Source organism: Lactuca sativa, chromosome 6 (assembly GCF_002870075.4).
Source record: "Lactuca sativa cultivar Salinas chromosome 6, Lsat_Salinas_v11, whole genome shotgun sequence".
Lineage (NCBI taxonomy): Eukaryota > Viridiplantae > Streptophyta > Magnoliopsida > Asterales > Asteraceae > Lactuca > Lactuca sativa.
The window spans coordinates 168,724,803-168,742,801 of NC_056628.2; the positions used below are offsets into that span (position 1 = coordinate 168,724,803).

At 33.2% G+C, this 17,999-nt stretch overlaps 1 protein-coding gene across 1 annotated transcript; it reads left to right on the forward strand.

Moving 5' to 3' along the window:
* The first annotated feature begins 7,453 nt into the window (after positions 1-7,453).
* On the forward strand, positions 7,454-12,317 carry LOC111895467 (glyoxysomal fatty acid beta-oxidation multifunctional protein MFP-a). Its single transcript, XM_023891544.3, has 18 exons — positions 7,454-7,748; positions 8,459-8,530; positions 8,616-8,681; positions 8,778-8,846; positions 8,927-8,994; positions 9,085-9,166; positions 9,316-9,371; positions 9,550-9,852; positions 9,932-10,018; positions 10,106-10,280; positions 10,349-10,470; positions 10,551-10,714; positions 10,789-11,043; positions 11,146-11,267; positions 11,368-11,489; positions 11,590-11,738; positions 11,812-11,950; positions 12,041-12,317. Exons 1-18 carry the CDS (start codon positions 7,460-7,462, stop codon positions 12,074-12,076), a joined length of 2,376 nt encoding a protein of 791 aa, XP_023747312.1. The 5' UTR covers positions 7,454-7,459; the 3' UTR covers positions 12,077-12,317.
* The last annotated feature ends 5,682 nt before the right edge of the window (positions 12,318-17,999 follow it).

Consider the following 17,999-nt stretch of genomic DNA (forward strand, 5'->3'; position numbering starts at 1 on the left):
TTTACACCAGCTCCCAGCCATGGAGAGCCCCCTACAAGGAGAAACTTTGCAAATGTACTTGCCTACATCCGACGAGACCATATCATCGGTACTAGCCATCGAGGGGGAAAGAAACAATTACCAATATGTTTCGTAAGCAAAGAATTACAAGGAACCGAGCTCAACTACTCGATCTTAGAGAAACTGGTGCTCGCGTTAATCTATGCAGCCAGGCGTCTCAAGCGCTGCTTCCAATCCCACAAGATTGAGGTCCTGACTAGTTACCCAATAAAACAAATCTTGTTGAGACAAGAGAAATCGGGATGCCTAGAAAAATGGGCGATTGAGCTAGGCGAACATGACATAGACTATCGCCCATACACCAACATCAAGGCATAAGCTTTGGCAGACTTCTCAGTCGACATTCCCGACACAATCAAAGATGTGCCAACCGCCATTCCAATAGATCCCTCAGAGCCGTAGGTAAGCTGAGACATTTGTGAACTATACACTGACGGGTCTGCAAGCAAGGAAAGGTTTGGGGAAGTACTAACTCTTAAGAACCCCAACGGTGATGAAATTGTGTATGCCTTGTGATTCAACTTCCAGGACTCCAACAATGAGGTTGAGTACGAAGCACTTATAGCAAGCTTCCGAATAGCCTGAGAAGTCGGAGCAAAACGCCTTGTAGTCCTCAATGATTCCCTCCTCATCACCAATCGGATGAATGGAACATACGAAGCCAAAGACCAAAGAATGCAAAGGTACTTGGACAAAGTGTGAGAGTTATCACGATCATTCAAAAGCTTCTCAATCAAACAAATCCCCCAGGGAGAAAACACGAGGGCCGATGCTTTATGCAAACTGGCCTTAACATCTTTCGATCATCTAACCAAGGAAGTCTTAGTTTAGATTTTCCCATAGAGAAGCATCAACAACAAGAAAAATGATGTTATAACAACAACTTCAAATTGGACCAGACCCTTTATAGACTACCTCCTACATGTGGTCCTCCTAGATGATCTCGTATAGGCTAGGAAGGTCTAGGTCAAGGTCCCACAGTTCGCTGTAAGGGACACACAATTATACAAAAAAGGATACCTAATACCATAGCTAAAGTGCATCACCCACCCGAAGGGCAATCACTTTTAGAAGAAAGCCACACAGGGGAAGTCAGAGTGCATGATGGTGCATAGGCATTCACTGGGAAGATACTCCGTTGTAACATCCTGATTCCCAGGTATGTGATTTATTTCCTTAAGCATGTTTTTCCATTTGAACTTGGCGTGTTGGCAGCCTCAATACGACGTGTTGAAGGACTTTAGGGTCGCACATTTTTATGGACCGACACGGCAAGTTGATGAGGGGAACTCAACGTGTTGATGGTTGGATGATAAACCCTAAATTTTAGGGGTTGACACCCTATATAACCTCCTTAAGTCCTTAAGGCAGATCTTTTATCAGCCTCCAAACCTTCATATCGACCCTTGTGAACCCTAATCATCCTTCCCTCTCATATTGTGAACTAGTGTGACATTTTGAAGCAAAAGAAGAATAAAGTTGGAAGAAGGAAACAAGGATCTAGCAAGTGAAGCTCTCGTCTTCAGTTTGAGTCTCTTATGGACCTTTGTATGTGTCCAAAATCTGATTTTTATTCCTCTATGTAGCTAGATCTTGAGTTTTGCCCCTTTTTCTACTTATTCTTGGATGATGCAATGGAAGGACCTCATAAAGTTTGCAACTTTATGAACCTCCAGGTCAAGATGACCTTATAGTAGCTTCGATCTGGCCTTTAGTCAAGTTTTTGATGCCATGCATAGAGTTTAAGTCATAATTCCCATTTTTAATCCATTTTGGGTTCAAGACATGCATTAGACATGGATGTCTATAAATAGAGCTGTAAACGAACCAAACGAACACGAGCCGAGACTTGTTCGTGTTCGTTTGTTTAACTTTAACCGAACAACAAACGAACACGAACAACTAAACAAACATACTTTTTATGTTCGTGTTCGTTCGTTAAACAATTTAGCATGTTCGTGTTCGTTTATGTTTGTTCGTTTAGTTGATAAACGAACATAAATGAACACAAACGGACATAAATGAACAAAAAACGAACATAAACGAACACAAAGTCAAACGAATTTAAACGAACATTTAACAAACACAAACAAGCTTAAACAAACATAAATAAACAACCATGAACTTAAACGAAAACAAACGTGTGTTCAACATTTCCATATAATAATAGCGTTCTACTTAGTTGTTCGACAAAAACATAACAGTACAATAAAGTTTTACTTAGTTGTTTGTCATTCCATACAAAAATAACCAAATAATACTTCAAAAAAAGACAACAATCATTTCCCTTCTAGCTAATCCTTCAATAAACAAACGAACGTAAACAAACATAAATGAACGAACGAAAACGAACATAAACGAACGAACGTAAACAAACGAACATAAATGAACGAACGTTCACGAACGTAAATGAACGAACGAGAACAATGTTAATGTTCGTTCGTTTAACTAAACGAACCAGATATCTTGTTCATGTTCGTTCGTTTATTAAATAAACGAACTTCCCGCCGAACGGTTCATGAATTGTTCGCCGAACGTTCAGTTCGTTTACAACCCTAAGTTACACTACTAGGGTACGTGGTGAGCTGGAATATCTGAATTGATTTTGATTTTTAAAATATAAATCAAAATACGAAAATAGATTCAATTTGTCCCAAATAAACGTAAATGTCAATTTCTATAATTTAGCTATCAAGATTCAAAGACATTCCAAATTATATATCCTTAACATTGACAAGTTTGAGTTGTTAAGTTCATATCCACTAACCAGCTTTTATGTAAACATATGAAGTTATGGCTTTTTATATGGATCAAACCTTCTGCTATAAAATAAGACAATATGTATATGCTAAAATGACCATAAATGGAAGTTTAATATATCAAAATAATCACAATTTCATCTGATATTATAAAATACCCATGTGATTTCTGAATGTTGTTCCACGAATTCCATGTCCTATTATAAAATCATATATATTGATCGCATTAAAAAAACAAGAGTTGTGTTTTCCTAAAGTTTTTCCTTCATTCCAAAACAAATGGACCAAAACTGTATTTTACTCTATTATTATCTTGATATATCAAAGATGACATCGGGAAATGGAAATCCCGTGGCAGGCTGGCAACATTGGATTTGTGACCCTTTATAAAAAGCCACGTGGAAGAATTTCACAATGTATCCAAAGGCTGAAGTTTGATTGGACCGTGATATTGTGGAAGTGACAGTCAAGAGGAATAGAGGATACATGATATGGGTCACACGGCTACTATCATTGAGACTATCGAGAATTACGAGATTAGAAGAAAGGATATGGCTTTGGACCTGAGCTACATTTCACTCGCACGAGCAAGCGCGTGCTCTCATTCGCTTATCGAAATGTCTTTTTTTTTCAAGGAAAATCTATAATATTTTGGTTGAGAGAAGCTCATATATGTGGATCTAACAGTAGTTTCACACCTAATGAGTTTGAGAAGTGAAGGTTTTATTCATGACAACCTGCTTTAAAAGCTTGATAATCAACATGTTTTTGTTTTAATATAGTTAGTATTGGTACTGATACATATTGAGTTTTGTTTGCTTTTTGAGATTAGAGGTATGAGGTGTACATTCAGATAATATAACGTTAACTAATGTATACATGGGTCTGAGGGCAGCGTCCCTTGATACGGGGATCCAAGGGGCAGCGTCCCTGGCGGAGTCTAGGGGCATTTCCCCGAAACCTAAATGTATTTCTATATCAAAAAAGAGTCCAACCATGCAAATTCCCGCCAAAATTAGGTTGTGACATCATGATGATGTAAGATTTGATTATGTCTAAATAACCATATTTCAACCATTTTTTTGCGCCAAAATAGATGTAACCCCGTAAACCAACTTTCAGCCCATTTTCTGTTGATATATAAGGTTGATCGAAGCTCCAAAATTCGGTTGGAACATATACAAACGAAAATAGATCATTCAATCTTTCTATCTCTCAAAACAACACATCAAACAAATGTATTATGTGTTTCACAAATTGGTTTTGTTCTCGTATTATCCTATTTATGAATTCGTGTACCCCATGCTTTTGATACATTTTGTTTCCTAGCACCAGAAGCGGTGAATGTTCTCAAATGAGTACAACGAGTCATGCATTCTAATGTTACGACCCCAATATCGGTGGATGTAGTTTTTATAGAGTTAGTTTTGCAATCTAAAAATGTATAGTGACGCAGCTTGTTGTCCGTTAGTCTTCCATCTCGTTATAAGTTTATTTAGCGAGATTGTTGGTGTTTTATTGATGTTTGATGTTAGGATTTTCTATTCATATTTTTTATTTTTACAATTAACCACTTTGATCTTCTCATTTTTTTTATTAAACCATCTCGCTAATGACGTGTTATATGATTTTTTTTTTTAAATTTAATAAAAATAACATTGTCTACTATTGTCCTATCGATAATTAACACCAAAGAAACTCCACATATTCATGCATTTATCCATGATGGTAATAATCAACAAAAGGAAACAATCCATATCAAACTTTCATAAGTCCACATTCCACAACACGATATAATAAGGTTATAGAGAGTTAAAAGTGTTAAGCTTCGCTGCCTTCTTTGTTATACACGCACCACATAGACCTTAACTCTCGCCAATGGGGTTGTCAAGAAGCCACCACCAAACCTAAAATGTATAAAAAATAAAATTAGTGACTAAATATATACAAAATAAAAAGATTAATGTGCACAATAAAACTTATAATAATGAGTCATAAGACAGTTAAATTCAATGATAAAAAATATACAAAATAAAATAAAATTTATATACATACCAAATTACCATACATTTACAATTAATTAACCATAATAAAAATATAACAGGTAAAGAATAACCTAATCATAAAGTATTTTGAGAACAATAAAAATACAAGAGTGTTTGTAACATATAATTTTCTTATTTCTTCATACACTCATTTATATGATTTTTTTTTTAATGTTTTTAGGTGTTTTTTAGCTAATAAACATTTCTTATTTGTACTTTTATTGTTTTTTTCTTATCATTTTATTATTATTAATACTATTATTATTCTTATTGTTCTTATTAGTTTTTACTAATTATATATATTTTTTAATTATTCATAGTTACAAAAAAGTATATATATATATATATATATATATATATATATATATATATATATATATATATATATATATATATATATATATATATATATATATTGTATTTTTTATTTTAGGAATTATTATGTATCTTCGTGTGTTTGTAAATGTTGATTTACAAGAAAGACATTAAGTGTATACCTTTTTGTCATTATGACGTATCAACATATAACTATATTATATTTGATAAGTCTTGTTAGTAGTCGACTAAATACATACAATCCATCAAATAGATCATACACTAATTATAATATAAACATTGCTAATATACCATATAATTTATAAAAAAAATTATATTTTATTTACTATTATTTGTTTTTATTTTAAATAATTTTTATTTTTATTATTTAATTATAACAATACACCTTAACAAATACCAAATAGACAACAAAAAAACAAAAACAATAAAAAAGGCCGAAAAAAACAACAAGATGACTAAAGATGAAAATAAAAATAAATAAAAAGCTATCATATGTATTTAAAAAAAAACCTATCATAGGGTGCATTATATTTTGAGATGAGAAGACAGACATTAAATGATATATTAATCATAAGACAAAAATGCAAAAATGCTCCATGTGGTATGCATTTTTTTGGGGTTTTAGTCAAAACCACGATTTTTTTGGATTGTTGGTCATTTTGAGGTAGTTTCTTTGCGTTTTTTGTCCCTCAGTAAACTAAAAAGACTATTATGCCCTTATGATATATATTTTTATGCTTTTTCTATTTAATTTAAATGAAAAATAAAATAAGTAACAAATTTAGGGCCCACATTTCTCTTTTTCTCTTACTCTCTCTCTCCCTCTCTCTCTACAAAACAAAAATCCTGATGTAAAACCCTACACCTCTCTTTATCCCATCACCAACAAAAGAAAAACGACGACAATTGGTGCTCATGACCTTCCACCATGTCTTCCCGACACAGATCCATCGACGGCGAACAGATAACCCACTTCTTCTCTTTTCTTCGTTATATTTTCTCTTTTTTTTTCCTGTCGAGACTTAGCTGTCGTCCTCAACCCCCCAAACCCACTGTATTCTTCATTCGTCAGAGTAATGGAATCCAAGGTTTTTAATGCACGATCCATTAACTTCCTTTGTTTCATCTCTTGTAAATTGATCTTTATGTTATTATTACATATGTAGAGGCGAGTTTAATCAACAAGAAAGCCTTCCATCTCTATCACCCTTATTAAGGAAGAATGAACCGGGTATCAGATGATATTATTCTTTCCGATAAACAGTGTGGTTTAGGGATTTTTATGATCTGGGTTTCTTCCCAATTTGTCCACATTTCTTTTCAGGTAAGTTACTAATTGTGTCTTAGTTGAAATCAGAGAGATGAGAGAGCTAGAATAGAATCGAGAGGGAGAAAGAGAGTATGAACGAAGGAGAAAGAGAGAGACCTCTAGAGAAAGAAGAGCACACAGCCATCGTTGTGCCTGCCAATCTGCCATGGCCTGCAATAGCGCCAATGGCGGCAGTGGAAAAGACGGTGGTGGCACAGGGTTGGGCGACAATTGGAGGTCCTTCAGTGGTCTGGAAAAAGTCGATTTTTCTTGGAGAAAATCGTGAGAACGATCTTTGGTGGTCCAACAACAGTCACATTTTCCTTTCTGATTTTGGGTTGAAGGTACTGTGAATGGAAGAAATAAAAATAGAGAGAGAGAGAGAGAGAGAGAGAGAGAGAGAGAGAGAGAGAGAGAGAGAGAGAGAGAGAGAGAGAGAGAGAGAGAGAGAGAGAGAGAGGATGTGGGCTCTTCTTTTATTTTTTAATTTTTAAAATAAATAAACGGGTAATAGATTTACAAAGAAATGGAAAATAAATACCCCAAAGGTATTATAGTCATTTCACTATTCAGAGGGACCAAAAGTGCAACTAAACTAGCTCAAAAGGACCATGAAACCAAAAAAATCAAGGTTTGAACTAAAACCCAAAAAAATGCATACCACAAGACCATTTTTGCAATTTTGTCATAATAATAAATAAAAAGGAATTAAAAAAAAAAACAAAATATGAAAAGAAAAAACAAAAGACAAAAAAATCAAGAAAATAGAATTAGAAAAGAAGAAGATACTTACAGCGTTAGCCTTTACTTTAATCCAAACTGAAGTTGAAAATAAATCAGGGTTGGACTCTAAAATAGAGAAAACAAAATATAGTTTGAGATGTTCTAATCATAGGGAAAGACATATTTACTCCGATGCATCAATGTCAAAATGGGCAGGCGCGTAGGTTATGATGCTCATGTCTGCACAAAAAGTACCGTCCAAGCGACCCACATGTCACTGTTTATTCGCTTCAATACGGCGTCGCTTATCAGTTATCACCCCCCTCCCCCTTCAGGCCCCTACTACTAGTAATAAAAACCCATCTAAATCCTCTTCCGAATTCTGTAGAAATATTTTCTTTCTTTCTTCTACTACACAACACAGGATGGGAGGAACATCAACGATTTCAGTTGGGTCCGATGGGGTGGCTATCATCACCATCATCAACCCACCTGTTAATTCACTTTCTCTTGATGGTAATCTCTCTCTCTTAATTCTTAATTCCACGTTTCGTGTTTTTTCTTCCAAGTGAATTTTCAGTTTCGTATTGTAATTTTCACATACGATTACCTGTGATCTTAATTTTAGTTTGTTTGATCTACAACTTTTCCCCGTCCCCCCTTTCTGCTACTTGGATGTATGTGAGTAACTTAAATTAGCTATTTAATGATATCCCCTATGTTGCAAACATGCATACGATTTTATTTTGGATCAAGTTTTTTGAAGTTTATACTCCTTTTTTAACTACTCTTGAAGACTATTTTTTTTTTAATAAACAGCAAAGATGGTGATTGATCTGCAATGAACCTGTGCTAATTTTGCGTTCAGAAGTAGTAAGCTTGATATAGATGACAATATAATCCTCTCCATATCTGTTTGTTCCTTTTTGGGTGTTATTATCGTCATCAGGGTTGAATTAGGGCAAAATCTGAAAATTTCTTTAATCATTATCCGAAAGACTTGGGAAGTTATGATTATGCTTTTAGATTGCAATTTGCTTGACACCTTTTTAGATTAAATATGAAGGCTAATATAAATTAGCATATGATAATTTGGGGAAACTAGATGGGTGATTTGTTGAGCCATGTGAACAGTGTGATGGCTTGTGATTGTGTGATTTCTGTACTTTCTTTGGTATCTTATTATTAGCTAATTATATTAAAATTCTCCCATCTCTTTATTTCAGTACTTAATAGCTTAAAAGACTCTTTTGACCAAGCCTTACGAAGAGACGATGTGAAGGCAATTGTTGTAACAGGCAAGTTTTTTTACAAAGTCTTATGTATAATTGATTCTTTTTAAGCATTACATAAAAGTTTAACACTTTACATGATCTGAAACAGGCGCAAAAGGCAAATTTTCTGGTGGTTTTGACATTAGTGCTTTTGGTGGAGTTCATGAAGGAAAGGGTATGCATAGTGTATGAAGTACATTCTATCTTTTTTTTTTTAAGTCATAATTTTGTTAAAATTTCTTAATTTTTCATTTTGGTTTGTTGTTTATAGCTATGACAACAGGAGCAGCATCAAAACCTGGTTATGTATCAATCGATATTCTGTCTGATACCCTTGAAGGTATGTCCATTTACCATGGTACCCCTCATAAATGTATTATATATTTTTTATTTTTTTTCAAATGTTGGTGTTGGTTTCAGCTGCAAGAAAACCATCTGTTGCTGCTATTGATGGGCTTGCTTTAGGTGGAGGATTGGAGGTTGCTATGGTATGTTTTATTATCATTATTTTTATTATTATTGCTGTTTTTAGTTTTTCTTAATGTTTTTTATAAAGTTTTCTTGATTTTTATTTTCAGGCTTGCCATGCTAGAATTGCTACTTCTACTGCTCAGTTAGGCTTGCCTGAACTCCAGCTTGGTGTTATTCCTGGATTTGGAGGTATAATTACGACATTTTGTAAATTTTTCGCTAAATTTCAAACTAATTTTGTTAAAAGTTTTGTTGAAATTTACCTTCTACTTAATTATCATTAGTGTAGGGTTTTTTTTATAACTTTTTATTGACTTATGATTTTGATTTTATTTCAGGAACTCAACGGCTTCCAAGACTTGTTGGTCTTGCAAAGGCCCTTGAAATGATGTTGGTATGTTCTTATTTCTTCCAATCCACCAAATTCTGCTTCTTTTACTCTCTGCATCCATAAAAATTGCAACTTTTTATATTTTAGGGTCAAATGTTGCATTTTTAATGAAAAGGAGCAAGATTTCTTGAATTCTTTTTAGTACTTTTCAGTTCTTGATAATCTCTCTTTCTCTCTCTAGACATCAAAACCAGTGAGGGGAGAAGAAGCTCATAGTTTGGGGTTAGTGGATGAAATTGTATCAGGAGATCAATTACTTGAAACAGCACGTAAATGGGCATTAGACATATTGGAAAGAAGAAAACCATGGATTGCAAGTCTTTATAAAACTGATAAATTAGAGCCACTTGGTGAAGCAAAAGAAATACTAAACTTTGCTAGAGCTCAAGCTCGTAGACAAGCCCCAAATTTACAACATCCACAAGTTTGCATTGATGTTATTGAAGAAGGCATAGTCTCGGGCCCACGTGCAGGCCTAAAAAAGGTTTGCACTTTGCATTTGGTCTAATATATAAGTTTGTTTCTCAGTTTTTAATTTGACTTTTTTGTATTGAAATTTGCAGGAGTATGAAGAATTTCAGATTCTTTTACAATCGGATACTTGCAAAAGCTTGGTTCATGTCTTCTTTTCTCAACGTGGAACTATGAAGGTAGCGTTTTCTTTTTTGTATGTGAAAGATAATTTAAGGTGGTTAATTACCAATTATACCCTTGTTTCTCTGTATTAATAATAATAGGTACCAGGGGTGACAGATCGTGGTCTGAAGCCAAGACAGATAAAGAAGGTTGCTATTCTTGGAGGAGGTTTAATGGGTTCAGGGATAGCAACAGCTTTACTTCTAAGTGGATATCAAGTTATCCTGAAAGAAGTCAATCAAAAGTTCTTGGAGGGTGGATTAGGCAGAGTCAAAGGTATGAATCTAATAAAGTCAACACTCTGATATACAAGTTTTTAACAAATATCTTTTATGTGCACACAGGCAATTTGTCAAGCAGTGTAAGAAAAGGTAAGTTGAGTCAAGAAAAGATGGAGAAAATTCTGTCTTCTCTCAAGGGCGTTCTTGATTATGAAAGCTTTAAGGATGTGGACATGGTGATAGAGGTATTAATTTTAACCATTTAGTATTTTATTTTTATGATGTATAAAGGTGACATGTGTTTTGTTGTTGAATAACCAAACAGGCTGTTATTGAGAATGTGTCTTTGAAGCAACAAATATTTATGGATTTGGAGAAGTATTGCTCTCCACATTGCATACTTGCAAGTAACACCTCTACAATTGACTTGAATCTGATTGGTGAGAAGACAAAGTCTCATGATAGGATAATTGGGGCACATTTTTTCAGGTATATGCATTGATTGTTTACTTTTAGTTGTCATATAATTTTTTAATTAATTAAATTAAATTTGTGTAATGCAGCCCTGCTCACGTGATGCCACTTTTGGAAATTGTTCGTACAGCAAACACATCTGCTCAGGTGGTTGTGGATTTGTTAGATGTTGGAAAAAAGATAAGAAAAACTCCAGTTGTGGTTGGTAATTGCACGGGTTTTGCTGTGAATCGTATGTTTTTCCCATATACCCAAGCTGCCCTTTTGCTTGTGGAACGTGGGGCCGACCTCTACAGGGTAGATAAGGCAATTACTAAATTCGGAATGCCAATGGGCCCTTTCAGGTTCAACATATAATTCCAAATCCAAAACAATACTCTGTTTATTTTTTAAAAGAAAATCATTTTATTGAATTTGCTTCTTCATGTGTAAATATTTGGATGCAGATTGTGTGATCTTGTTGGATTTGGTGTTGCAGTTGCAACTGGGTCACAGTTTGTTTTTAATTTCCCTGAAAGAACGTATAAGTCGATGCTGATTCCCCTAATGCAAGAGGATAAAAGAGCCGGTATGTATGTATGTATGTATGTATTATTATTATTATTATTTTTATCGATCAAGATTCAAGAATTTTGGGATTTTTTTTTTTTTTTATTGTTGTTGTGTAGGTGAAACGACTCGCAAAGGTTTCTATGTGTATAATGATAAGAGGAAAGCAAGTCCGGATCCTGAAATTAAGAAATATATTGACAAGGCAAGGGAAATGACAGGTGTCTCCATTGATCCAAAGGTAATTCATTCTATTTCTCTCTCCCTTCACATATAATATAAAAAAAATTCAATCTATCTCTTTTATGTTGGATTAAAGGGTTTAAGAAAAATGATTTCAGCTTGAGAAAATATCAGAGAAGGACATAATAGAGATGATATTCTTCCCTGTTGTGAACGAGGCTTGTAGAGTATATGCCGAGGGTATTGCAGTAAAAGCAGCCGATCTGGACATTGCTGGAGTCATGGGAATGGGATTCCCACCTTACAGGTCTCATAAGTCATATCTTAAAAAAATTAACAATTTTTTTCATCAATATATGATTTCTTACATTTGTGTATAGGGGAGGGATTATGTTTTGGGGAGATAAACTTGGATCTAAATATGTATATTCAAGGCTAGAAGAGTGGTCAAAATTGTACGGAGAGTTCTTCAAGCCTTGTGCCTACTTGGCCCAAAGAGCTGCACTTGGGGCTCCTCTGGTTAGCATTTTTATATAAAAAAAAAAATCTTACTTTTCTAGACTTTATAAAAGATTTTCTTGATTAAGAATATGATTTTGTTTGTTGCAGAGTGCACCATTGGATCAAGCAAAATCGCGCTTATGAGATGGAAAATGACAACATCATATCTTGTGTTGTGCTAAATTATAGTATGAAGAAACTTGGAATAAAATGTTGTTTTTTTTTTCTTTATATAAAATGTTATGATATTGTATCACCATGTGTTGTTCACAATAATGCTTTTGTAACGACTTTTAAAGAGTAGACGAGTTGTTTTTACAAGTCAAATGCTTACATTGTTTGTCTAAGTTATGAGTTTATGACATGTTGAGTTATAATTGTAGGATTTTTGCTTGCAATAAGTGGTTTTGTAATTTCTAGCGGTTGTGATGAAAGTTAACTTATAGTCAAATTAAAGAAAAAAGGAAGTTGAGGTAAAGATAGCCAAATGAATATTGTTTTTTATGAACATGTCAATGAGAGAGTAAAAGATAAGATCCTTTATGAAACTATAAAAATGGGTAAAATGTTGTTATTCTTTTCATCTCATTGAAGCATTAAGGAAAAATAAAACGTAATGTTATTTTAGTAAACATCTCAACAAGTGTTTTTTATATCATAACGACTTAATGACAAATACAAAATGGTTTGAATTAAGGAGCATAGAGCTGTTCATCAATATGATATTTTTTTTCGAGACAATATATCATTCAACAACTATCTAAGTATACTATTTATCAAGAAATAACACTATATTCACTAAATTGGGCTTACAATTTACGATTGGGTCCACTACTTTTTTTAACTTCTATTATTATCATGTTCTACTCTTGGTTTAACCTACCACACATTATGGCCGACGACGGTATTAAGAAGATTGTATTTATAGTTATAAAAACTATGTTATTCGTTGGATATGGTTAGAACAATAAGACTCACAGACTATTGGATAACTAATAAGGTGACCTATTACTCTTAGTAGAGATGTTAGAATTCTTCAAGGACACTTTTCAAAAGATAATGAAATCTCAAACCCATAACAACTCTTAAGTACTTCTTGCAATAATATCTTATCTTTTCGAATTGTAAAAAAACCGAGGAGAAGTACAAGGGTTAGAAAAGAGAAAAACTCGGAGATGATATTTTCTTTTATTTGGTTGACTCAAAAGAAAGTGACGAGAGACATCATTTTCTCTTTTAACTTGGATGATGTTCATGAGAACTTTGGTGAAGCCATGTCATCTAGAGATACTCATTTGTGGAAGGAATTTATCAATGACGAAATGGATTCCATTATAGGTAATGAAACTTGCGAGTTAGTTGATATAATTAGGTGAAGAAACCACAAGACCCAAATGAATTTTCAAAAGAAAGAATCATCCATATGGATCCATATATGCCTATGAGCAAGATCAGTTGCTAAAGGACAAAAACAAAGCGAAGGAATCGATTACTTTGATACCAATGCTTACTTTATAAGATTAGTTATATTAGAACTCTTACAACAATTTCGACTTTGAAAGGATTGTACATTCATCAAATGGATGTAAAGACACCCTTCTGAATGGCTATGTCAATGATGGCATTTATATGGAGCATACCGAAGGTTTTATGATACATGAAAAATAAGAAAATTTGTCTAGACTTATTAAATTTATATACGGTTTGAAACAAGATCCCAAACAGTGTCATGAGAGATTTGATACCAATATGATTGTTTTTGGGTTTCAACATAACAGTGTTGATAGGTGCATTTATACCAAATGCACATCCAAATACAAAATCATTATCCATCTCTATGTCAGTGATATGTTGATGATTGGTACAAACCTAAAACGTATTATTAAGACTAAGAGATACTTATCCTTGAACTTAACATGAAAGGTATAAGAGAAGTAGATACCTTTCTTGATATCAAAGGTGAATATGACACATAGTCAAACTTTTATGATTCAATCTTATTACATACAAAAAATTTTGACGGAGTTTTAGTATTTTAACATTTAGGAATTTAACATTCTTTTTGATTAAAATGTGAAACTTAATGTGAACTCTAGTAAAACGGTGGATCAACTAGACTATACGAGTACACTTGGTAGCATGATGTATGTCATGAATTACACTCCACGTGAAATTACATTATATGTAAGTAAAATGAGTCAATATATTGTCAACCTAGTATGGAATACGGAGCACCGGAAGATAGTAGGTAGAGTACTAGGGTACTTGAAAAGGACAAGTACTCTTACATACACGTCATCTTGTGGTATGCTAGAAGGGTGTTATGATGCCAACTGGGTAAATCACACTAGTGGTTCTTAATCCACAACTATTTGGATTTATACTTTAGTTGGATGAGCTATTTCTTCCATAAGTAAGAAATATACATGTATAACTCACTCAATGATGGAGACCGAGTTTATCACCTTAATAGTTGTTAGAAAAGAGATATATTGGTTTAAAGATATACTCTTGGATATTTGTTTGTAGGATATTCCAATATCATCTATTCCCATGTATTATGACAGTAAGGCCACACTCTCTAAAGTGTACAATGTTGTTTATAATGGAAAGACAAGATACAGTGGCCTTCAACACAATTATGTGAGAAAACTAGTTAAAAGTGGTAATGTCAAAATTGTGTATGTCAAGACTATTAGGAACTTAACGGGTCCACTTATCAAACCTCTAATGAGAGATTTGGTTGGAACTACCATGAGACTCATTAGTCTAAAACCATAATAGAATCATTTAATGATGGAAACCCAACTTGAAATTAGCTCCTCATTCTTAAGTTAAAAGGGTAATAAATAAGTCATTAATGATATAATATACTATCAACAATGATCGATCCATGTGAGGTAAGATATTACGCCGGTAATCGAGGTTGATTTAAAACTTTTAACGAAATTTTGGAGACATCTAAGCTACGAAGATGTTGTAACCTTTGCCTATATGATCAAGAGGCGGTTCTTCCTCAAATGAAGATCATTCTAGAGGATCTTGAAAAAGGTTTATAACAAATGGCCATATTCATGTTTAATGGGAACGCAAAGATGGCGGGTGATGTGTGGGGGGTAAAATAGAGAGGTTAAAAGGTTCTTGTTTTAATTTTTCAAGATACCATTGAAACGAACTCTTATCATTTGTCCACATTAAACTATGGTCTAATTTTGTCAGAATAGAATCTTGAACTCCTTATCAACTTAAGCAGTGAATTACCGTAACCTATTCTGTCAGAATAAATTTGGTTTCTATTCTTGTTATTGGTCTCGATTCTTATACAATGACATCCTAAATAATGAAACAATACATTCTTTCAGAATAATATAGATTGCAAGTTTAAGGATGATTGTTAATGTTGGTTTGTAGAAACTATAGTTATATTCTATTTGAATGTATATCACATTCTATTAGAATTTATTGTTTTATTTTATTTAATACACTAAAATTTTTAATATTTAAAAGTTGATTATGTTTTCCTTGTGAATTTAGGTTTTGAAGAGGTTGCCATTAATGTGGAAAATGAAGACAACATGGAGAACAATATTGTATTTTAACAGAATGTATTCTGTCAGAATTTATAAATTGTTTCTTAACAATAATATTCTTTCAGCATAGAGTAGTGTTTTTGTTAGATTTTGATTTTTTTTTTGTTTCTTTTTTAACCATTTTTAGTTTTAATCTTTAAGAATATATGTAATCCTTAAACCATTATTAGTCATAATTTTTTTTTGAATGATTGTAATAATTGTTTATAGTCTTTTTGTTTACGGATGAATATAAAAAGTGATTCTTAAAGAAAAAAAATCCGTATTCTTTGGAAAATGTTATCCTTGATAATATTTTGAATGAAGCAATATTCTGCAAGAATAAAACCGCAAATATATTTACTAGTTTATTGTTGAATTTTTGTCATTCTGACAGAATAAAATCGGTTATTATTAAAATTAATATTAAAATTTAAAATATGTTAATTGACCAAAATACCCTTTTGCTGAAGTTTGTATGATTATATGATACATGTTACCCTATTGTAATATCATAGACCATCAGATCATGGTTGTTGATTCTATTCATCCGGTGGTCTAGATCTGTGCATTCTGGCAAACAATAGTTTAGTAAAAACAAAATAACCTAAGCCCATATATATATATATATATATATATATATATATATATATATATATATATATATATATGAGAAAAGTGAATATACCCTTAAGGGTATGTACGTTTAGGTAACCACTACTTATTTCGTTAGAAAGATTCGTCAAAAGAGTTTGTTGGAGGTGATTGTAGGGGATTTGAGTCAACAATGTGCAATTCGGTCGTCCATCAAGTACTCACATCTGTTAACACATATGTTTTTGATTTACTTCTCAAGTTTAAGGAGTCGCAGTCGACCATCGTTCCAATGAATTCTCCATCCACTTGACTTCACGCCCATGGCTTGTCCAAATAGATTCGTAATTGCACTCTTAATCCGAAATAAACCAATCTCATATTCTTTTCTTCCTTCCCTTGTACATTGTGTATAAAGTAACTAACGTCTGATGTGCAATATGGAATCAACATCACAACAAGCAAATGTAGGCTAAATTTCAGAGTAGTTCTATAACTACCCTACAGGTGTTGGATTAAATTCCTCATTGAACTCTTCAATTAATATTGCTTGAAAAGCATAGGATGTTATCGTTCCAATGAGACTGACTCCCTTGAGTTGCTCCAATATCAGAATCTTATGAAGCTCTTGGGATATTGCATTGAAGGAGACAAAAGAGTACTAGTATATGAATACCTACCAAACCACGATCTATATCATATCATTTTGATAAATTAATATCATAGAATTTCATGTTTTATGCATGGTACTATTTTAGGTTTGTTATTTATACGTGGAAATGTGTTATATCAAGTCAAGAAAAGACTCCTGACATGGGAAGATAATTTCAAGATTATCAAGGGAGTAGAAAGAAGGCTTATGTATCTCCATGATGAATCTAGGCTAAAAAAATTCATCGTGACCTAAAAGCAAATAATATTCTGCTTGATAGAGATATGAACCCCAAGTTTTTTGACTTTGGATTGCCAAGAATTCTTGTAAGTGAGAAAAGGGAAACGACAAACCGAGTAATTGGAACATAGTATGTATATACGTGTAAAAGATTTCTATCTAACTCCTTTTTTTTTTTTGAAAAACACAACTTTATGTGTATTGAATATAAACTACTTTCTTATGTGTATACAGGTAGTGGTTATATGTCTCCATAATACGTAATGAATGGTTATTTTTCTACCAAGTCTAATGTTTACAACTTTGGTGTTTTGGATTTGCAGATAATAAGTGGGAAAAAGAATTGGGGATTTCAGCATCCTAACCATAACTTGAACCTTCTAGGTATGTAAGTAATTAAATCTATTAGTCATAATGAAGTGTAGCTTTGGTGGCATAGTTTTACATTCTGATTAGTAGAAATTAGACATGATTAATATGTGTGTGTATGTGTTACATGCATGGATGTTGTGGACTGAAGGAAGGTCCGTGAAACTGATGGAACATGTATTAGACTATTAATGTGATTCTTCATTGATTTTATGTTATATCGAAGGGACATATGCGTCTTCTATTGCCACACGGGCAACCATTCTGGCAATGAAGTGTTTGATGAAAGAACCCAAACATAGACTGAGTGTTGATGAATTGGTTAAAGCATTGGAGCAGATCCAGGAATTGTAGAAAGCTTTTGAGAATGTTGGATTCGAATCAGTGAGAAAAGAGAATCAGAATGGGAATGGGAAGTGTGATTCTCTTTAGAAAGATAATTGTTTTCAGAGATGGTAATTGTTAATTGTATCAGAAGATATAACGTGAACATATGGGGTGTCAATTTATGACACGACATGAACAAAAATACACTACACGAAACGAAATCGGGACGAAATCAAAATTTGAATTCGTGCTCGTGTCAAGTTTAAAAAACACGATACCATGTCGTGTCGTGTTCTTGTAAAATCCACACGAAATT